This window comes from Rissa tridactyla, chromosome 5, assembly GCF_028500815.1.
Source record: "Rissa tridactyla isolate bRisTri1 chromosome 5, bRisTri1.patW.cur.20221130, whole genome shotgun sequence".
Lineage (NCBI taxonomy): Eukaryota > Metazoa > Chordata > Aves > Charadriiformes > Laridae > Rissa > Rissa tridactyla.
Genome location: NC_071470.1, coordinates 15,404,310 through 15,427,043, shown reverse-complemented (window position 1 = coordinate 15,427,043; position 22,734 = coordinate 15,404,310). Strand labels below are relative to the sequence as shown.

At 41.7% G+C, this 22,734-nt stretch overlaps 1 protein-coding gene across 8 annotated transcripts in view; it reads left to right on the top strand.

Moving 5' to 3' along the window:
• The window catches only part of LIMCH1 (LIM and calponin homology domains 1), a 182,054-nt gene extending 160,079 nt beyond the window's left edge, over nt 1–21,975 (top strand). For 6 of the 8 annotated variants that reach the window (XM_054202414.1, XM_054202421.1, XM_054202418.1 and 3 more), the window contains 14 exons: nt 145–238; nt 2,811–2,983; nt 3,634–3,739; nt 5,749–5,780; nt 6,802–6,885; nt 8,519–8,611; nt 9,558–9,662; nt 11,025–11,161; nt 11,947–12,062; nt 13,927–14,050; nt 15,144–15,230; nt 17,542–17,650; nt 18,557–18,659; nt 21,235–21,975. In XM_054202414.1, the coding sequence (XP_054058389.1) occupies nt 145–238; nt 2,811–2,983; nt 3,634–3,739; nt 5,749–5,780; nt 6,802–6,885; nt 8,519–8,611; nt 9,558–9,662; nt 11,025–11,161; nt 11,947–12,062; nt 13,927–14,050; nt 15,144–15,230; nt 17,542–17,650; nt 18,557–18,659; nt 21,235–21,260 (1,389 nt within the window). In that variant the 3' untranslated portion in view covers nt 21,261–21,975. The remainder of the gene's footprint in view (nt 1–144; nt 239–2,810; nt 2,984–3,633; nt 3,740–5,748; nt 5,781–6,801; nt 6,886–8,518; nt 8,612–9,557; nt 9,663–11,024; nt 11,162–11,946; nt 12,063–13,926; nt 14,051–15,143; nt 15,231–17,541; nt 17,651–18,556; nt 18,660–21,234) is intronic. The other 2 variants (XM_054202415.1, XM_054202416.1) reach the window with 2 other exon arrangements.
• The last annotated feature ends 759 nt before the right edge of the window (nt 21,976–22,734 follow it).

The window sequence follows — 22,734 nt, the reverse complement described above, 5'->3', positions numbered from 1 at the left end:
ACGTACTCCCCAGCTCCCTGCTGAGCTGTAAACCAGCCTGCTTCAAACACATCACAAAGCAGCAGCAAGTACTGCCTTGAGGAATTAACACATACTTTTATTTCCACTGTGATCACTGTGTTTCTGCTGCGTTCTTCTCTGCAGGCCTCCCCAGTGGAAGCAGATAGAGCCGCCCACCAGCAGGTCGAGGCCAGCCCTGGAAGCGTGGGACCTGCGAGTCCGGCGTCCCCGTCCCCAGGTGGGTTGTTTCTGCTGCCTTTGCCCCTGCCCTTGCCCACCTGGGGCTGGGGGTTAGGCCCACCCTGCAGCAGGACTTCCATAAGTGCATCTGCAGCGGCACCAAGAGGGTTTATTAGAAAATGCAGAAGATGTTAGAAATCTCTACAGAAAGAGGATATTTTTTTACAGTAAGAATGATCATTCACTGCAACAACCTCCCCAGGGACGTGGTAGAGTCCCCATGGCTGGAGGTTTTCAAGGTGCGACTGAACAGTGTGCTAGACAATCTCATCCAGGGTCCCTTTCCCAGGAAAGGTGGGACCAGATGATCTTTTGAGGACCCTTCCAACTTGGGCTGTTCCGTGATTGTGTGGTTGAAATGACACACCTGACTGCACGTTGCTCAGGATGCGAGTTGTCTGCTCTGCTGTTCGTGTGCGTGAAAAGCTGGTGCTACGGCGTGCTGTAACCAGAAAGTGATCAGGGCAGAAACTGTCTGTCAGGAATACTTTTTTTCCCTCAAGACATTAAGAAATGGAGAAGGAGAATAGGAAGGGGCATTTTGTAGGGACTTTAAATGGACGGCATTGTGCACACTCATGATTTTCTGCTTTAAAGCCTTTATGCATGATTCCTGACCTGGGGAAAGGAGTTTACTGGTAAAATGTGAAGCTACTTTCCTCAAAAGGGCGTTTCTGAAACGTTACCTTTGAGTAAGCATTTTATCTACTGCCTGCTATCATACTAAGTTAATGGTGGTTTTTTGTTGTTAATTTTTTTAAATGGGTCTATCAAAGTTCAGCTTGGTATAGGTAAGTAAAAAGCACTGTTTGAAGTAGATATTTAAATGAGACCTTTGGCTGTAATTGGTATATAAGCATAATGCTCCTATTTGTTGAGGATAAATGTGACTTAAACAATTGAGCTTTGCCCTCAAACATCAATGGGGTACCACTCCTCCGAGATTAGAACCTTTACAGTCTTTTCTTGATGTGCTGCAAGACTCTGAAGCACATGGGCTGTTAGCAAGAGCTCATCAGCTGACTTAATTACTTTGGCTTATAGATGCCAATGCACAGAGGTTAGCAATCTTGAATTGCACCTGGCAGTTGATGTAGAAGCTGCAATCTTGCGGTGAACCAACCAAATTCTCCTCTCAAGAGTCAGCAGTGATGAGCTGGTGATACTCGTCTACAAATCACAAAGCCACCTTGTGTCAGGCTCCACACCTGTGAGAAATGCTAAATGTTAAGAATTGATAGCAAAGTTTAATATTGTCTGCCAAGAAAAACTGAGATAACATTGCAAAAGCTGAAATGGGAAAGGAACGTGGATTTTCATTATGTCTGCTTTGGAGGGATGGATGTGGTCCAAACTGTGTTACCTTCTGGTAGAATAAGCAACCTCCTCTGCTGTTCAGTACGAGCCAGATACTTGCATGCTGTGACCCCTGTGCCACTAATGGTGTGGGAACTGCTCCAAAGTGGTGTGCATCTGCCAGGCAGCAGGAGCAGCTCTTGTCTCTGCTTGTGTGCAGGTTCGTAGTGGAGCCTTGGAGTGCATCTCTACAGGATCTGAAGCTGAGATTCTGCTTTAGGTAGTTAGAGAGATGTCTGGGTGCTTGTGCACTGCCCGGGATGCTGGAAACTGCTCTGCTTCCAGTCGTGGTACCAGCTGACAGTAGTGAGCTGTCAGAGTCTTCAGCTGTAGGCCCATGTGCTCCTGGTTCCTCCTCCCATAAACCAGCATAAACTTGGGTTTTTTGAAGAGCTGAATGCTAACCAGGTTATTCCAGTTCAAAGCTTCCTCTTAGCACAGCTTCTTCATTTTCTGATGCTTGACTGACGTGGTTTAGTGGCAACAGCCAAGCTGGAATACCCTCCAGTGCTGATAGTGAGACCATGTTAATTGTGGTATAGCTACTTCTCTGGGTAGCATCTTAGGATAGGATGAGAGAGAAGGAACTTCTTTACTTGAGAAGGAACTTCTTTACTTTGAGGGTGGCAGAGCCCTGGCACAGGCTGCCCAGAGAGGTGGTGGAGTCTCCATCTCTGGAGACATTCAAAACCCGCCTGGACGCGTTCCTGTGCAACCTGCTCTGGGTGACCCTGCTCTGGCAGGGGGGGTTGGACTAGATGATCTCCAGAGGTCCCTTCCAACCCTACAATTCTGTGATTCATCACACAACTTCAGGAATTGACAATAAAGAGATTTATAACTCAATAGGCATGTTGTTACATGTAGGCATGTTACAGCTCATCTCAGCCAAAGAGAAATGTCTAAAATAGTTTGGGTGACTCTTCCCCAAGAACTGCCTCTCTGTCTTCGTTGACCATGAAGGGTGCCCCGTGGTGCCCAGGTCAAGTTTAAGCATTTACATTTTATCAGGTGAATTTCACCCTTAAAGCCTTGTCTTCTCTGAGAGATTAATTTTGCCTGTTTTGAAGAATAAATATTTTTTTTTTTAAAAGCATCCAGTTTATGGGCACACAGTATATCCAGTAAGAAACTGGATTGTAAGAAATAGGTCTACACTTTATTTGAAAAGATGACTTAACCTTGCAACGTTATTTCTTTTATGTGTGGATTAGGTTCAGATCAAAAGCAATTGAAGTCAACTGCAGCTTGTGCCAGCCCTGTTGTGAAGAGATTAGAATTTCTTCCCAGTCCTGTCCCTTCAGAGGAAGCTGCTTCAAACGAGAAAGATGTGAAGAAACCTGAAATGGAGCAGCAGAAGGAAGCAGCATGCCCTGCTATACCGGAGGTAGGTACAGGCAAGAAAGAGAGGGAATGGAAAACAAGACAAAAAAGAAGGAGGATCTCACAAGGAAATGTTTATTGTGCAAATTGTTATTTTTCTTTATATAATGTCACATCAGGGGTTCAGGGAATGACCCTGGAGGATGGTTTCTGTGCCAAATCCTATGGTCATCAGGGAGTTGCCCCTCCAAAGGAACTCCCCGGTGTCTGCTTGCAGTGTTTGAACCTGTAAACTGGCTGGAGCAGAAATGAGAACTTAACCTGGAAACCCCAGTCCCACTGCGTGTCGGGAGGGCAGAGTGTCCGGAAGGTGTAGACAGTGGAGCTTACCCTCTTAGTCCTCTTGAAGTGCTGAGCAGGGCGGGTGGTGGCACAGGTAACAAATGGCCATGACCGTACTGCTCTGTCAGGTAAGTTAGATGTTAGTCCTGGGTTGGGATCGGTTTTGGTGCTCAGGGCAGTTGGAACGTCAATAACAAATAGCTATGGTTATTTCCAGGACTTCAGTATTGCAACTGCAGGTTGTAATTCTGGAGATAGGGGCTTCATCTTTGATAATGATGATTCAAAAAAGTAGAAAGGGTGTAAGTTAACCTTTGATTGAACCTGTAGATTTTTGAATGCTTTTTTTTTTGCTCCCAAATGGCTGAACAGGTGATGAAACCAAAAGCCCTGGAACAAGAGGGAAGCGTAGTATTGCCATTTTTAAAGAAGCTACCCGAGACCAGCCAGGTTACTCTGCATAATTCTACTCTACAAGGTGAGCAAACAGCATTGGGAGAACTCAGCCAGACAGTAACTGGATGTGTGTGGGTGGTGTTCAGGGAGAATTGCCTAATCAATGACCTGGAAAGTTTTGGAGATAAAATGGTTACTTTCTAGTTGCATCTGACTGATATGGGTAGTGTGGCTTCTGTGATGCAAAGGACTTTTCTAGCTGTTCCCCTTAAAAACAACAGCAGAATTGTGACACAGAGCAAGGCAGGGAGAGCCCTGTCTTGCACTTACCTGACCTAGCAATAAACGCTGTATTATTGTCAATGAGTATTATATTTTATTAGTACGGCTGCTCACAGACAAAAATGGCTTAGTGATTGGTTTTCTCTCACAGCAAAAACTTCTGGAGACAAATTCTGCACTCAGCTGCTCATGTGGAGCTCCTTTTCGTACATGAACAATACACATATCTGGCCACGTCCCTGAATTTGACCTGTGCACATCGCGAATTCTTGCAAAGCAGAACTTTTTTTTTGCCTTTGTGACAAAGTTTTGCTTGAGATTGTTTAGTAGTTTGATTTTATATTGATTTGAGAGATGTATATATGTAGATACTGCAAAAGAGAGAGAGAAAAATCATCTGAAGTTTTCTCCCCCCTGAGATCCTACTAGGTTGTTAGTTATGTATAGTTAATATACTGATTATCCCAGTGTTTTCAAGATTGAAACTACTGGAGGTGGTCTGCTGTGGAAAACGGGATTCTCTGAAAAGGAACAGAAATCTCACTTAAGTGGGGAGGTGCTTTCCAAACAGACTTTGAGAACAACATCATTTTATGTTAGGCACGAAGCAATCCGAACATCAAGTAGCAGATTGTAGGTCTCTAACCTATTTTCTGAGAGCGCTGAAACACTTGGCTGCTCTCTAGTGTTCACAGCACGTAAAGCGCTGAAAGGGTCACATAGTCCTTTAAAATGTGCATGTGCAGTGGGAACGAACGCGAGCACCATGCCAAGACTTGAAGGGGTGGTTGCCCTTGACTTGCTTTAGTTTTCTAGAGCTCTCCTGTAATTTGATGCCATGTTACCACCGTAGCATTTAGATACGGGCAGTCCGCGTGATCTGCAGGTCCGCTGTAAACTAGCTGTGATGGGCCCAAGTAGCCAAAACCCCTCTCGTGGCCGAGGCGGCTCGGGTCTGAGAGTCCGTCATCGCCTTTTGACCGCGCTGTGTTTCTTGTTTTGTCTCCGTGCCCTCGCCTGCAGAGCCGCCCCGCGGGGCTGCGGTTCCCCTTAGGGTTCGCAACAACTGGCGGCGCTCACAGTTTTTCTCGCAGTCAGGTAAACACGGCGCTAAGACCAGCTTCATCCCTTCTGCTGCCTCCAGTCGTAGGTGTCTTCGGACGTGGGGCCGGGGCGAAAGCTGATGATGACGGGGACTTGTTCTACCTCTTGCTTTCGTAGAAAGTGTCTATTCCGGCTGCACAGTTGACAAAGAGCTGTTGGGCTGCACTTTGTTGTGATGCTCTGGTTTCAGGCACCCAAATGAAATTACTTGCCTATAAATACCTTTTCCTTAATTTCTTTAAATCAGCCCCATTCTCAAAGACATTTGGATAAAGAATGGCAATGGCTCTCTTCATAACTGTGACTCTTGAATAGTGTAGTCCCATCCTTTTAGCTTTGCTGTACTTTTTCCTTCCTTGCACTGAATCACGAAGGGAAAAGTAGATTAAAATAGGTAACACTCAGAGTCTGAACACTGCTAACGTCTGTGGCCAGAAGTAGATGGCATTAGCTAGCGGTAGAGTAGAACCTGATGGTAGTTAATATTGTGCTCGTCTATACCCAGGTAGAAAGTAGTTTTGTTGGTGATGGGTGTAATCTGTTTTTCTGGTTTATTTGCTTGCGATTCGTCCTTGCATTTGGTTGCGGGAGCAAATAGGAAACTAACATGAAGCTTTTTTATTTAGATACATTGCAGCCTAAGCACATTTTGCTGTGTTAAATTTAATTTTTCCTTTTTCTGTTTTCTTTTTTTTTTTTTTTTAGTAGCTGATTCTGATACTGGTGACAAATCAAACGTGAGTACCTTTTTTGCATCACTGTTTCGTTTAAAGATATGCATTTAGCAAAAGTGATGTTTTTAAGCAAACTGTCTTGTAACATCCCCAAATTGGAATGAGAATTTATTTCTCATAGAAATAATGAGAGAAAAAATACAACCCAAATCAAGACTTGGTCTGAATCTGAAATTTATGTGTTCTTCCTTTATCTGGAAGGAATGCTTGCTACACAGTACTGGTTTGCTGGAACCCCTAAATCTTCATAATCTCAAAATAACATGTAACTCCAAGTTATCCGTTCTACTTGAAATGCATAGAAATTAGAGACCACAATCCTACTGTCTCCCCAATAAAAAAAAGAACCAAAAACCGCCACCACAGAAGCTACACTGAAGTACACAGTATTTCATATTCTGTTTGATAGACATATAGACATTATCTCTTCCTATCAGATTCTAATATGACTCTTAGTGGAAAGGAATAGGACATCAAGTGTTTAAAATTGCCCTTGATTATAAGGATTTTAAACATGTATCACGTAATGAGGTCCCTACTGAAGCCTGAGATTTTATTTCATTATGGATAAAAATTTAAAACAAGGCTATAGGCTGTTATGCTGGCAGCCATATGAAATGAGAGACTATATTTTACAATCACAAATTGCTTTGCACGTTGCACAGAAAATTATAGAAAATAAAAATACATATTTTCTTTAAATTTGAATACCTGCAGGCGTCTCTGTTCGGTGCTGCTTAGAGCTTTCTTTCAGATCTTTTTCCTTTTTTTCCCCTCCAGTTGAAGTTTCCCAAGCCTTTCTTTGCAAACCAAATTATTATTTTATCATTTGGATACCTGTGGGCAATCCCAAGTGTCAGTGAAGCTAAGAATATTGTCTGCTAACTGAGAGAACCATTATCTGTTTCTCAATTTCCCATTTTAACATCATTGCCAGGGGTGGGCCAGATGAAGTGCAGCTTTCTCTGGTAGCCGTGTGAAGTATAGTGTCAAAGTCTAATAACTTGGTTTTCCTTCATGCAAGCGCTTCAATTTCTGGTCCTGGGATCCAGAAGAAGAGCGAAAGCGCCAGGAAAGGTGGCAGCATGAGCAAGAACGCTTGCTTCAGGTACGGAAGAAACTACATGCCTTGAACCATGTGGTTCAGCTGTTGAATTGTCCTTTTGGACAAACGTTGGACGTTTCATATCGTGTTTTCCACATCCTCTGTGAATGCTTGAGCGAATTATGTGGCAGATGTGCAATAAAATGAGCATATGCGCATGTTCTCTGTGGTTTGGGCACTCTTACGTCTCCCTTCCCCACTCACTGGAAAGACCAAAAGGACTTAGTTCTGCATTTCAGTGAGGAGTTAAACCAAATGTTGATCCTCATCTGTATTTAAAGTATGTTGAGCATAGGCTGTGAGACTCTTAATTACTTGGAGCCTCTTGAGACTGACCATTTGCTGACCTTGACACCTATGCACCTCTTCTTTAAAATGATGGTCTTAATAGATTTTTGTAGACTTCTGCGTTTTTCACAGGTTCATCTTGGTAAACATAAAACAAAGTTTGGACATGAAGGGTTTGGTTTTTGGGGTTTTTTTTGTGAGGGGGTAAAACCCTTCAAACCAACCACTGGTTTGGCCTAGTGGTAGAGTAAAAGGTCTGGTTTTGCGTCCTAGTTGGGAGAAATGCAGTGGTCCTGAGAACTTGAATTTCCCCATTGGTCAGTATTGTCTTTTGAAACTGTGATTAGGATTAGTCCCAAAGAAATCATACCTTTCCTCCATGTAACAGAAGAGCAAACAACCATCAAAGGATGGAGAATAATAAAATGGAGTCTTTTCATCTTTTAAGAATGACTTGTGTGTCTCTCTACTTTCTTGAGATTATTTCTTTTTAGCTAATATGGTTGTTTCTTCTCAAAATGGTGTAAAATTCTCATCATAATTTTTCTGGCAGATGTGGGTGTTCTCTCAACAGTAAATGCATCTTTTCTGGATTAGGCAGATGTGGTTTCTAATTTGAACAGAATTTGGAACTGGTATAAAAGGGATATGGAAGTCGCCCCAGTCTTCCCGTATTCAAACCAGTTCTGTCAAACAATTTTAAAGATCTCTTTGAGATAATTTTTCATGCAAAACTGTGTGAAAACAATTCTCAAGACACAATTCCTTCAAGGAGGAAAATAAACTACTTAGTTAATTATAAGCTTACCCTCTTCAAACCTTACACACTATTATCTTTACACACATTTATCTTTTAAACTTGCACAGGTATTCATCATTCATTAAATTGTACTGGCATCTCTCTTAAATTAGTACCAGTATCTGCAAAACCTGCTTGTTTGTATGCTACTTTGCTGAAGTTATTAATGTAGAATCCATGCCCAAGTGTTTTGGGGTATGTGATAGCTTTTTGGAACTCTTAATACTGTATAATAAACAAGGAATTATTGAAATTGATAAGCATAAATTTCATTTCTGACCAAAGATTTTAAAACTTCTAACAAATTAAACAACTTCTAGGACGTTAAAAGTTCCTTGTGGTTTGAAGGTGTTAAATGAAAGTGCTAGAAACAAGTGGGAAGAGCAGGAAAATAAGGGTTTTTTTGATACCCATGGGTGTTTCAAATTTTTACCTTCCAATTTCCGATTAAACCACTTTTGGCAGGTTCATTTTCACTGTGGAGATACTACAGAATTTACTCCTAATACAGAATGTTCTGAATTTACCTGTATTTGTATCCTCTTACAGGAGAAGTATCAGAAGGAGCAGGACAAGCTGAAAGAGGAATGGGAAAAGGCGCAGAGAGAAGTTGAAGAGGAGGAGCGTAGATACTACGAGGAGGTATAAGGCTCAAAGGAGGAGGTTGTTTATTGACTTTTTTTGTATTTAAATGCACCCACTTACGTAACTAAAAAAATCCCATACCTAGATTAATTAGTGAAAAGCCTTCTCAAGGCTGAATTCTCAGGAGAATTGTTTCTCTTAAACACTACCATAGGCGCTGAGGAAAAATATTTAAATATTTAGACAGGTATCCTCAGAAGCTCTGCATAGGTGGAGCTGTCTAATTGCTGTGCAAGTCAGGGTGAGGCAGTATGGTTGTGTCTGGGCACGCTCAGACTTCCCTCCAGAGACAGAACCTTGTGCATTTTGGCATATGCTTAGTGCCTGGGCTTGGTGGAACTCCAGATGAAGTTGTTGCCTGCCTTGGGTTTGATCATGTACATATTTTGTAAACTGGCCTTGTTTTAAAAAAAAAAAAAAAAAAAAAATTCACAGGAAATGTTCAAAGCTTGCCGTTGTAGAATTTGACAATATAAAAGGTAGTGGTTTTCTTGTGGTGTATGTGGGTCATTATTGCAGGAAATTGGAAAATATTCATGTTTTCAGTTTAACTAGTTGTACATTATGCAAATTGATGTCTTACCATCTGTGCTTGAGGGCCATACTTGTGATCTGCAAGTTTCTCATGTACAATTTTTTTATATGAAATTTAATAAACTGGTGGTGTGAGAAACAGTGATGCCATCCCAAGTGGAATATTCTTTCCAGTTTTTGGCATCCCGTCTCAAAGATGGTAATGGTGAAAGGAAAGGGAGTGCAACACCTTGAAGCAGATTAAAAATTGAGGTGTTACCAGATTAAAAATTGAGGTTCTGGGTACCACAGGTCCTTACCTAGCCATCTAAATGTGACATGTAGCCAAACTTCATGCTTCTACTTTTTAAGCTCATAGTTTACATTCTGTATTTTTAACCCCCACTTGCTCCTGATCCTCTTTTTTTAGGAACGTAAGATAATTGAGGATACTGTAGTTCCATTCATTGTTTCTTCAAACTCTGCTGACCTCCTCTCCTCTTCTTCCTCTACCACTGAAGGAAACAAGACAGTGGTGAGTTTCTCGCAGAGCAGTGAGGCAATAAAGACTAAGCCATCTTTAGTGAGAAGTGTCATTCTTCACTAAAGGCTAACAAAGTCTGGGAACAGAGTATTCCCAGGATCCCTTCCATAATTGGTAATACCTCAGAGTGCTATAGGTTGTATATTTGTATAACTGAAGAGCCATACTCCCAAGCAAACTGCTACCATCTCATTTTGGACTAGAGCAGAGGGTGAGACTTTCTCTCTTTGCAGCTGCTTCTTTTCTTTAACTGGTGCTATGAAAAAACAGTCCCCTGTTTCTGTTTGTTTTCACTACCTTCTCAAAGCCAACAACATCTGAAGTGATTTTACAGCATACAAAATCTTGAGTGTAAGACAGTGCTTTAAGCATATATGAGATGAGACTGAATCCGGCCTCCCCACTTTTTCTCCGTTTCTCTCCCACCATCCATCCTAGAAAGCAGCAAAACAAATGGAGGAATATTTACTCTCTGATTTTTTTTTATTTTTTTTATGCGTCACAAAATGTTTAATTTGATGCATCTAGCATCTAATTAAATAAGTATTCGCCAGAGATCACAGAATGACACTCCAGTTGAGATGAGTGGAATGAATGTGGGGTTCCCAGACATAATTTTCTCCTGCCTAAGGCACCCACACCCAAGAAGTCATCTGCCTTTTTGTGTTCAACTCCAGGATTTAGGAGTTCTGTATCATCTGGTTTTACTCTCACCCTTCCTGCCCCTTCTTATCACTCATCCCTGTGCAGGGGCATCAGCCATTATCCACATGGCTGCGTAGCAGCAGCTTCCTGGGTGGAGTTGCTTATGCCACGTTCAGGGCAGTGCCTGCACCCAGAAGTGAAGGATCTCATGCCATGGCTTACCCAAGCTCCACCAGTCCGGTATGACCCACTCCAGTACCATTTTGGAAGTAGTACTGGTGTTGCCATTTGAGAATGCCCAGAGCATGTGAGTAATGCTCTGCCCCAAGACAGAGACAGCAAGCTGAGGTCCCTCACAAAGTCCTCCCAAGTCCAGTGGGAGAGGGTCTAGACTCTCAAAGTCATTCAAGGCTTCCTGCCAAAAATATGTAGTGTAGTTTTCTTTTGTTATCCTGAACACCATCTCATAATTGGTCAGTCCCTCACTTTTTTGTTTCACACTGAATTTAATACAATTAGTTGATTGTTTTAGCTGAAGTCTTTGTTAAATCCAAAGTTGGCCTTAGCAAGGTCAAATGATTCCGCTGTACAACGCAAGATGTTCTGTATGATAATGAGGTGTGTCATATATGTGGGGCAGCCTGTGCTTTTCTCATGCGTGCGCTGATTCAAGGAAAGCTCCTTGTTCCCTCCCCTGCTGTCTTCTAGAACACAACTGACTCAAACAGCTCTCCAGAGGAGGGCAAACAAAAAGAAGTTACAAGGCAGAAAAAGCTGCTCTGGGAGCAGGACAGCATGCCGTCTCTGAAAAGCAAGGAAAATGAACTCTGGCAAGAAAAGAGGAGGTATGGATCAAGCCTAAGTATTTCTTAGCCCGGTGAAGCTTTGCGTTCTGTAAACTTCTGGGATGTCACATCTGCCTATGATTGATGTGGGAGCATCAGCATCTGGTGGCCTGGTGATAGGTGTAATATATCCCGATCGATATTCACTTGCTGCAGACTTATGCATATATGGCAACGTACAGGGCTAGTTTTGCATATCAGAAGGCTTGCCTTTGCAGCATACGGCTTCGCTGAAACTCTCGCATCAACCAGATCGGAGCTCAGATAGCTCAGACATCTCTGTGTGTCGCTGCACTGTGTCTTGCATACAAGTTTCACAAGCCATTTGGAGGAATAAAGGAGCAGTAGCTGTTTTCATTCAGAATCTGTGTGAGATTGCCTGGCTGTCTTGGAAGTGCCGGACCCTGACTTGCCCGATGGTGTTCAAAGTCCTTTGCCCAACTGCTAATAACGCCTTTCACAGAGATGAGAAGCATCTGATGATGCTGAGCACTGGATAGAGAACACTGAGAAAAGGTGTTTCTCTGGCAAATAAGCCATTTTCCACAAATCTGGAATGATCTTTCCTGCCTGTAAAGTGGCAGTGTGTGAGGGAGGCAGGAAGACTTGGCATGTTTAGGGACTTGTTAATTCATGGCTATATTTTGCTTTATCATTGCAGACACAATAACAATATTCCTGTTGCAAAAAATAGACTGATATTAAGAAGTCTGATTTTGCCATTATATTCTAGGCGGCATTTTTCCTGGCTTTATTTATACAATGTGACTTATTTTTATTGGCAGTGGAAATAGAGTGCTCTCAGGACACCCAGAGACGGGTATCTTGAAAGGAGGTGAACAGGAGCACCAGGTCATGGAGCGGAGCTCGCCTGCCAGGCTGAATCTGCCGTTGACTCAGGGTGAGAGTCAAGACTCTTCATACGTGTGTCTTCTTTTCCTGCATGTATTCTTTTCCTAATAGAAATCTCACAGGTATTTACAGTGGCTTGAAATCTCAACTCAAAGAATTTTGGAAATTAACAGCACATGCGTATCTTCAAAACTTGAATACCTCAGATGCAAAAGTTGCTTTCTTTTAGTAAAGATAAATATGTTAAGATGAAATTTAAAATCTTATTTTCATCAGAGGTGAGCGTTTCAGCTGCAGGTATGAATCTTGTTTTTAGGCCCATGTGTTCACAGTAGTAGTTAAACACAGTTATCTTCCATCTTTTATGTAATCTTACATACATATAGGATTTATCTTGATACGGAGAGCATATTTCCAACACTTATTTTGTGTTTTGATAGTTAATTCGATTCTTCATGTCCATTTCAGTCTGGTAAAAATCACTACCTGTGATGCGTAACCTTTTCAAGCTAAGTCTAAAGTGACACCTGTCTCAATTTTGTCATTAGAAATGTCTGATGGCATTTAAAATTAATAGATTTTTTTAAGATCCCGTAAGTATTGATGTTTCTTGAATGAAGGAATTTCCCCAAAATGTTTCTGTCAACAGGATCATCCTAAAAGAAGGCAAATTCACTAATTTAGCATTATTGTCTAATGCAAGTGAATGGTGGAAAGTGAATAAGCAGGACTAACAACAAAAAGCAAATGTAGATTTTGAAATCGAATTTTAGATTTTTGTCTTCTGTCTAGCATAAAAATTGATTATTCTAAAAACTGAAATGCCTATGGATAGAAAAGACTTCAATGTTATTACTTGCTCCAAATGCAAATTCAGTTTATTAAATTTGGTGGGCTTGCATTCTCTGGCACGGTTTTATTGTATTCTTAGTGCTTTGATAAACATTGCTCAAATAGAGAAAGCAGAAGATATTACCCAGCAATCCATCCTTGTGGATTTGTAGTAGTGATTAAGCAAACTTCAAAGGTTTGACAGTTTTTAATTTCTGCTGATCAGCCGTTTTTCTAGGTTCTCTTCACCAACTTGGTCCCCTACAAATATTCTGACAGCTCCTTTCTTGCCCCTAAAAGCAGCATGTCCTTCCTCTCTTCTTAAGTCCTTAGGCTAGTCAGAACTAGGGTGGAGGTTTTTTTGTCTTGATACCAAAAATAGGAAACGGGCCTTTCATAGGCCCCAGCAAAGTCTGTCTTCTCCTCTAAACCAGGTGGTTGGTGTGCAGCAGGGTAAGGCTCTCCCCAGCCTGTGAGCCACAGAATTTGTCTGGAAGGATCCAGGCAGTGTGCTGTGTCTCAAAGGTGGGATGGCCAGCTGCCTGAGCATCACACGGATCATTGCCTATTGCTGGGAGGCGGCGACCATCACTGAGCCTTGTGCAACCATCTGAAACACAGAAGGAAATTACAAGGGAAGAAGTCCATTTATCAGTAGGCTCATGGAGAACAGTGACTACGCCACCTTCCTCTTAACTCTTGCTGTTGAGAAGTTTGGATCCCCAGCCACCACGGGAAGTTTCTGTCTCTCTGGTGCTTCCATCCTTAGGAAAGAAATATGTTATTTTCTCAAGTGCTACCCATGGACGGCTGTTTGACCTCTCCCTTTCCCCTTTCATAAACTGAGATTCAGCAGCAGGGCAGGTCATGTGTATGTGGAGGTAATGCAGGGGGACATTGTCCCAGAGAGGTCTTCTGGTGTAGCAGAGCCTGTCTCTGACTTCGTGTGGGGTTTCTGAGAACTTATTTTTAAGTAACGTCTCATGTCTCCTTCATGGTGTGCCCATAAGCTATGCTGGTCTATAAGTATTGACAAAAGTATTTTATCACAAGTATTGAGATTTCCCCACCTCCCGTGGTAGATGTCTCCTGGAATCAGCAGTTGCTGACAAAGCAGTCCCCACATCGTGCAGAGGACATTCGGCAGAGACCATTCCTGGGCCAGAGTGCGGGACAACAGCCGAGCTCCGCAGGAGAAACAAAGAGGTAAGAATGCGAAATAAATGTTATTGCAGGGGTTGAGAAGTCCTGCTCACTCTGCTCTCCCTTGCATTCCTACTGAGCGTTCTTTATCGGTTAAGTTTCATGGGTAGTCCTGCAGTGTGCAGACACCTTTGATTCCTGGCTTTCCCACCACAACTGCTAACGTTTATCCACTTTGTTTCTCGTTACGGGTACCCCAGTAACTAGTTTCACGAGGGAGGACACCTCCTGCTTGCCATTTTCTGTCCTCTCTCTCCTTAGCTCTTTAAACACTCATTTGCGTAACTGTTCACGTGCTTCATTTAAGTCCCTAAAACAAACATTTATAGCCAGTAAGTGATTAAATACCAGGGGGGAAATGTCAGGTGAAGTCTGCCTCTTTGAAGTTGGTACCCGAGAGCTTCATTCCCCAGCTTCGAAATGTGCATTGAGTGCTACTCTCTAGTTTTTTAAGGATTATAGCCTTTAAAAGAAGATTAGTAGTTTCTTTCTCCTTTACATTTGATGAGGTGTTTTTTTCTTCTCTGCTGCTTTGCCTCATGTTTTGGAGTGAGCATTACTAAAAAGCAACACCAGTTCTTTCAGTAAACAAGAGATACGTTTACCTCATATTTGCAAAAAGTGTACCTATATAATGAGAAAGGAGCATCTGTTTTCATTAGCATATATATGAACACAGCCTCCTGCAAAATAAGCGTTAGGTCTCTGAAGCTTGTATCCAGCCAAAACTAATGCAGATTGAGGTTTGATTACCTAATCCTCATAACAGACTGCTCCTGTGTGTTTGAGAAAATTGTTACTTAATCTGTAAACAGCTTTGAGCAGTGAGCGGTTGAATCAATCCTATGATTTCTGATAACCAAAAACATGCATGGTTTTTCTCACCAAACTCTTGCAGGGTAGAATGGATAGAAATAGTAGTAAACTATGGAAATGATGTGTCAAAATGGAGAGCAAATTTATACCTTGTTTTCTTTAGATAAAGTCTTTAGAGCTGGGTAATCCTGAAATCCGTCAGCTGGAATTTCTCCATACAAACCCTCTGTTTTCACTAGTTCTTCAGCTGTAGTAATGCATTTTCTCTCCTGTATTTTAGGGCAGGCTATCATGAGAACTTCCGATCCGGGCCATCGTCTCCCTGCTCTCCTGCTGCTCCAATTCAGTCACCCAACAGGTACAAAAGGTCAATAAGGAATTTTGCAGACCTGAATACATCTTGCTGGTGAACTGCTGCAGTGTAAATCACACTAATAGTATGTGGATGCACTATTAATTCTTCTAAATGTGGCAATTCATAACCATCCACGTAATAAACATGTAGCTCCCTCTGCCGTATTTCTTGCCTACTGCAGCAGTATTGTTGTGTTTTAAAATAACACAGTTGAGAAGGCAGCTGTAGGACTCTGCTTGATCATTGAAATTTTACTGAAATTAGAATGGGATAATATAAGGCCCAGTCAAAGTCAGCAGCAGAGCGTGAGCTCAGAGCGCTCAATTTACAAACTTGAAACACATTTTGCTTTTCTGCTTTTTTTTTTTTTGCTTTGTTTTTTAATTTGCCTGCATTCACGGTAGTCTCCTGGAGGTTTGATTCCCTCGGGCAATGAACTGTGCAGCTTTCAATGAGATACATGTACAAACTCTAAATAAATGTTAACTGTAGCCTGATAGAATCACTGATAATTTAGGACATATTAAAACCAGTTGGCTCATTAAATAGGGTGAAGTCATGCAACACAGAAGCCATAGCAGGTTTTTGTTCTATTTAAATAACATTTTTCTTCATGTTTGATAGCAAAGCCCTCCTTCTGGTGCCATTTGCATTGACATGAATCTATTGGGCCATTTTTTATATGAACAATTTCTTCTCTTTTTGCTAATTATAGCTGCAGTTTTGGTGGTATTGCAGATCATTTCTGGCGACATGTAGCTAGTCTTGATAGCTACTTCACAGTACTTAGTAGCTATATCCTGATCTGAGATCTTTTCCAAGATCTTTTCCTGAAATAAACCTTAATTTTGGAAATAATGGGTGGGATGTAATTCATTGTTCCACTAAAACATTAGAAAACATCTCTTAAAAAAAAATCCCAAAGCACTTTATTCTTTGATTCAATGCATTAACTTGTCCTCACGATAATTCTGGTACTGGAGAAGTGAAAACAAAGATGGACTCAAGAATAACACAGAGGGTTGTGAGCAAAAGGCTTAAAGTTGTAGAGGAGGAGAAGAAACCAGGGAAATTATTCCGAAAGGAATAACGAGAATGAAGCAACAAGAAAAGACAGTGATGTGCCTGGGCTGTCACTGTGCATGCTGGGATAAAGAAGGATGGGCTCAGGAGTGACAGAGATTAGATGGAAGCAAGGACAGTTTTCTGGTCATGATGAGTCTTTCTGCTGCTTCTGTCTCTTTTTTCTCTCTTTTTTTAATGGCTTTTTTATAATGATACAGTCCAGATCCATCTCTGTTGGTGGCTTATTATGTTGTTGCACCATAAACATAAAGCAAGATATTGTAAACTTGCTCATCTGTGTACAATTTCATCAATCCATCTTTTTGAAACTTATGAAGTCTCCTGAAATTCCTCTCCCGGTTTCATCCCGGGCTGAAACAAACATGGATGACACATGACAAGGGATCCCTTTTTGCCTCGGGTTCGTCTCACTAGACGAACGTCAGCTCTGGCAGGCTGGCAGACAGGTGAGAAGGGAAGAGTGTGAAACACATGCAAGTGCACACCTGCAGTGCCGTTAAAAACCCTACGAAAAGGGTACCAGTTATTCCTGGGGCACCGATCCCTCCCCCAGCTGTCATCAAACAGATGATTTACTGGAAAGGTCTAGACAGGACTGAAGTGTAAGGAGAGAGTTGAAGTATTTTTGCATTGCATTTGGAGATCTGATTTCAGCTTTCCTCTAACTAGTTGGAATGCTAACAGGCGTGTAGCTGCAGCAGCGTGGACTGCAGTTACCAAGTGCCCGGTGCCTGCTCTGTGCTCCCGCAGTCACGCGGCTAGTGTTGACTTTGCCAGCTTGTTTGGGTGTACAAGCACATCCCCGCCTTCTGCCTTGCGCAAAGCAAACCTATTTGCAAACAAACAGGAAATTTTCCAGGCTGAGAATCTGGCTTAGGTAACTCATATGAATGTCTGCTTTGATTGCTGTGGCGTTGACTGGGTCTGGGTAATCCACAGGCATGGTTCCCTGCCATCCGGGCCTCTGTTAAGAGGCTCGCATCTCTCTTGATCTAGCACAGCAGACTGGAGGGGTAACGGAGCTGAGCTGCTGTGCGTTCAAGCATTTTAAGTTCTCTGCTTGCTTGTCTGCGAGGCAGACTCAGCAACATGGCTGAAGGACCAACGTGTATTTACGTGAAACCCCCCAGTGCTCCTTCCTCCCATCCTGTCCCTCTCCGTAAACCTGTGCAAACATTTGGCTACGTTTTAGCATCAGTCACTGTTTGCTTTTCTTAAAGTCATGTTTGTCTCCTAGGTCTGTCAGTGGAAAGAAGCTTTGCTCAACCTGTGGGCTTCCTCTTGGAAAAGGAGCTGCCATGATTATTGAGACGCTCGGTCTTTATTTCCATATTCAGTGCTTCAGGGTATGCCTCCTGCTTTGTTAAGAAAAATCTCAAGTTGTGCACAGTGTGAGGAGAGAGTATATTGACGGCTGTAGATGTGAAATTGAAAAGGAGAGGACCAAGGGATTTGTTATGTATGTATGTTTGTTTGCGTGTGTGTTTGTAGAGAAGTGAAAGAAACGCAGCTAATGTGTTATTTTGCTGTCAGACATGGTAATTGGACTAAAACCTGTGATTTAGCAAGCAAACTTAGCTTCTCACTTACAGAGGGAAGCATCATATAATTTCCCTGTTTTACTCATTGTTTTTAAATATAACATTCGTTACTTTGTGATTTCTTTTTTTTTTTCTGAAAAAAAATGATCAGTCCCAAAGCCATCTTTGATCTGACCCATGATTGGAAATCTTGGGCTGTGGGATGGATGATGTATTCTGGCTTTCACCACAGCTGTCAACAGAAATACTCCTTGACTCTTCTTGAGTGTTTCAGTCTTTAAATGGCTCAAGAAAGTGTTTTCTAGAGAACTCAGAAATTGTCCATTTCTATTGTCTCTGGCCTAATTGATATTAGACATTCCTGAGGCCTTCTTTTTTCTAAACATTTACCCAAGCTAAACCTCTGGCCTCTCTAAGCTTTGTCCATCACAAATGGACTGGCTCCAGAATGCAACGTTAAAAATCAGATGTCCCTTAAAATTACTAGACTTCACTTCTGTGTAAGCGGAGATTGCTGAAATCCAGTCCTAAATACCCTTGGCGCTAAAAAACCCTTTCACTGATTTGCAGTGCTCCCTAGGAGTATGGACTGGCTTCTGGGGGGTTATTTTTTCTCACTGCTCCAAGAACTGTTGAAACAAAAGTCAGAATTTGGAAGAGTTGTGACAGGGCATAGTGTCTCTCTTACTTCCTCTGCTCTTCAATTGACAGTGTGGCATTTGCAAGGGACAGCTGGGAGACGCAGCAAGTGGGACAGATGTCAGGATTAGAAATGGTCTTCTTAACTGCAACGATTGTTATATCCGATCCAGAAGTAAGTACCAAATCCTGTCCGAAGGACAATGAACTCTAACAATACTGTTGCTATGATTTTAACTGATGGGTTTGTCTCCTCCTGGCTTTGCCACTCAGGCATGGCTTCGCCATGGGGAGGGGAACCTTCCCATGCCATTTTAATCATCCTCTTGTGTCAAAAAAAGGTTTCTAAGCCCATTAAATCTTGCCCAGAGGATCTCTGCTCAACAGTATTAGACTTAAAGGCTGTTTCTGTGCATAAATATAAACTCCTACACCAGGCACACATATTGCATGTCCTGGAGGCTTGGATCTGTCACATCACATGAGACTATGTAGATACTTCTACTAGGTCTAGGACCCTGGGCCTGGTTTGGAGAAGTTCCCATTTTTTATGTCTCCAGGCCTCCCTTTGCAGACAAAATGGCCATGTAAAATATTAGGAACATTCTGTAACTTGTGATGAATCCTTGTGTTGGTATCCCCAGACGTGTGCTAAAGCGTCGCTTGCTGCACGTTTGGAAGAACGAGCCAGACATGAGCATGTCAGAAAAAAACTTGATGCATTTTTCTGCCTTAGAGCAGGTCACTTTAATGCCCTTCCTAGTCCTGGATTTCTGTGACTGATACCAAATTGCTAGAGCATTTCAGCTTCACCCCGATGTCACCAGTGGTATGAGATGGGCAGTGCTCCTGCGGGGTCCTACTTTGTGGAAAACAGTAAGATGCAGGAGAAAACCATGGGAGTAACCGTTGCCTTCCTGTTACGTGTTAGTGTTTGGTATATTCACTGCCTACGGTCCTAACTGATAAGTGTCTCTTTTCACTTACTATTTCCTGTCTTTTCTCTCAAAAGCAGTGGCTGTAGAAATCCAGAAGTAGGAAAAATACCTCCCTACCTTTGCCAGCACAAGAACAGATTATTTTTTTTTCTCTGATGAGAAATTTTTTTTTCCCCGTGATCTCAGGAGGGAGATATTTCCCCATCAGCAGAGCTAGAGGGTGCTATTGTATAACCATTTGTTTGGTGATTTTTTATTTTTTTTTTAAATTCTGCTAAGAAATGTTAGCAACATTTTATTATTATTTATTTAACCTGACACATTTAAAAACAGCTTTTCCTCTTCAGGCTGGATACTATAAACCTTCCTCATGTGGATGAGGTCCTGGCCTTTAAAATGCACGTTTGCATATCCATCTTTACACACACAAAAAAAAAAAAAAAAAAAAAAAAAAACGAGGAAGGTGATAAAAGTCATATTTTCCTTTTCTTCTTAATCCTTTTTGCTTAAATAAAAAGTCAGGTCCCTTAAGGATAGATGAAGGCTCAAATAAGTTATTTATCAGATTATATGCTGTAGAAATCACCCCCTCCATCATCGTTTCTACAGCAGCAGTGCTAGAAAATGCAGTACGGAGCTGCGTACAGGGTTTTGTGCAGTCAGGTTTTGCATTTGTACATCCCTGGCACAACAGTAACCAGGTCCGCGACAGAGGCAATAGGTTTTGAGGAAATGTATGGTTCCTGAGGAATAATAATGGCAAGGGTTTGTCTTTTTTTCCTACAAATTGCCACTTCCCGTTGTGTTCATTCCTCATGAAAAAATCTCAAATACGAGTTAGTTGAATTTAAGTTACACTGACTCTTGATGGCAGTTTCAAAGGAACTGATTTTGATAGAACTGCAAATATGCTTTGTTGTTCATTTTTAACTAGAAATTGACCAACTCCATGTCTGAAATGAAGAACAAACTGATGCAATGTTGGTGTTTTGCCTTTCAGTTCAGGGAAGTCTGATGCTAAATATAAAATCAGTTGCTTGATTGCACAGCTTGTGCCTTCCTGCCCCTGCGGCTACATCTGAAAACCTGTGCAGCAATGCGCACAACTGCCCGTCTCTGACCAACCCTGAATTAATCACTATTGTTTTGAGATGCTTATGGACATCTCGATTAAATATTTTGGCTGCAAGAAGCTTATTTGAAACTGCAGACAATTCTGTTTCAAAATAAATTATTGAAAACTGAGAAAAAAACATTAAAAATTATGTACTGGTCCAGGATCCAAAATATTTCTGTTTTTCAAATAAACAAAACCTCTCACAAGAAAGGGAGCTCAGTGTTCAGTGTCAAACATGGGGAATAGTTACAGGTTTGTGAGTGTCGAAGTCAAAGGCAAGAAGTAAATTCCTGAGATTCCCTGTATGGCCAAATAACACAAGGGCTCTGTATTACCACGTAACACAACCCAGGCACAGCTAAAGACGACTCGTCAGTCCTTTGCTTTACTATTTTGCCACTGCAGGGCCTGAAAGTAAATACACCCACAAGTATTTTGGGAGGAAAATGAAATAGAAGTGCATGCAGAATCTATCTGTCCATGTGGCACGGAAAATAGATTTCCACTGGAGTTATCCTGAATCTTTCTTTGCAGTTAGTGCCCCAGCTTTGCAGGAGGAAAGAGAAGCAGGGCACGAATGATACATATATTTACAGATGCGGGTTTTTGAGTCTTAGAGATCACATTAAAAAAAGCCTATGTATGTTTGTTAAAATTTGTCAACTAATGACTTGTTTTGGTTTTGTTTTGCCCAGCTGCTGGACAGCCAACTACATTGTGACATGACTTTCAGTCCTAATAACTTCCAAGAAGGAACTCTCCTCTCGTATGTATCGGCTGCCTCCAGACAATCACTTGTAAGAGCTTGAATCCATGGACATCATGGCTCTCATCTCATTTTGAAAAACTCATAAAAACGCAGCATCTGCTCCTTTAAAATGCAATATGTTGGTTTTTCCCTTTCTTGAGAAATTTGCAAAATATGTATGATCATGTTTGGGAAGGCAAAGCCTAAGTACTATTGGAAAAAAAAAAATCCCACCTTTCAGGTATGCTTATGATTTCCAGTCTGTTACCTTATTCTTTTGAAAGTAATAAGAAAATAAACATGCAATAAAGCTGTTTTGTTTTAATATTTCTAGGAATTAAAATGTTTAAGTTTACAGAACCTTTATAGAATATGCCAACTTGAGAAGTAATTTTAAGATAGTATCTAATCAGTGCATTTGAAAAACTAAACATCACAGCACGACTTCTCTGTTATAACTGAAGCTATAACTTTTTTTATACAGAGACTAGTTTGATAATACATCCTGTAATTCTGCAGCGTTTTGTGTTTATATTACCTTCAGTGGAGGGTAGGAGTTATACAAATAAATTATTGCACCTTTAGTTGATAGGATTTTTTTGTTTTGTTTTTGTTTGTGTACCTCAAGTAATGTTCATGACTATAGCTTAATATTCTCTCAAATAAAGATTTCTTCATTAAACTTAAAGCCTGTATACCGTTAACGATGGCAAGGTTCCCATCAGGAGCAATCCTTCTTCCTAAGTTCAGCAGCTGAGTTGTTATTGAACTGGCTGAAAGGTGACATTGGGGGAGAGGCGGCCGAGGGGGTGGACACGGCTGAACTGTGAGGCTCTGAGCCGCGGTTTGGTGCTTGGGCGAAGCTCTTCTCTTTGGCCTGTAACTTGCCCACGGATGGGCCGAGCTGGTGTGAGATCTGCTCCTTCGCTTCCTACACTGCGGTAGATGGAACTCTCACGCGGAGAAACACATGTGGTTTGGATGCCCTCCAGAGCAGGGAATTGAACAGCCTGGAACCTGCGTTCCTCCATCCACCCACTCCAAAAAAGCCAGAAAAACCCGGGATCGCAGGAGCGGGGCAGGGAGGAGGCTAGCAGCAATAGGCAAAAAAAACCCCACCTTTAACTTGCTTATGTTTGGGCCAGTTTTCCTTTGTGCTTTTTGATTAAGCACGTGTTCCTTACTAAAGTGATCCAGCAGCTCGGTTGGAGCTGTGTCACTTGATCTGCAATACACGGACAAGGTCAGGGGACGTGTTACAAGTATAAAATATCCTAGCACAGTTTGGTAAACAGTTATTGGAAATATCCCATTTTAGCAGTTCATGATGCAACTTAAAATGGAGGGGGAAAAAAAAAAATCTACTTATTCTGCCTTAAAACCACGTTAAAACAAAATTGATAGAGATGTATTTGGTCTATGTGCACATCTTTTGATGTGTCGATAA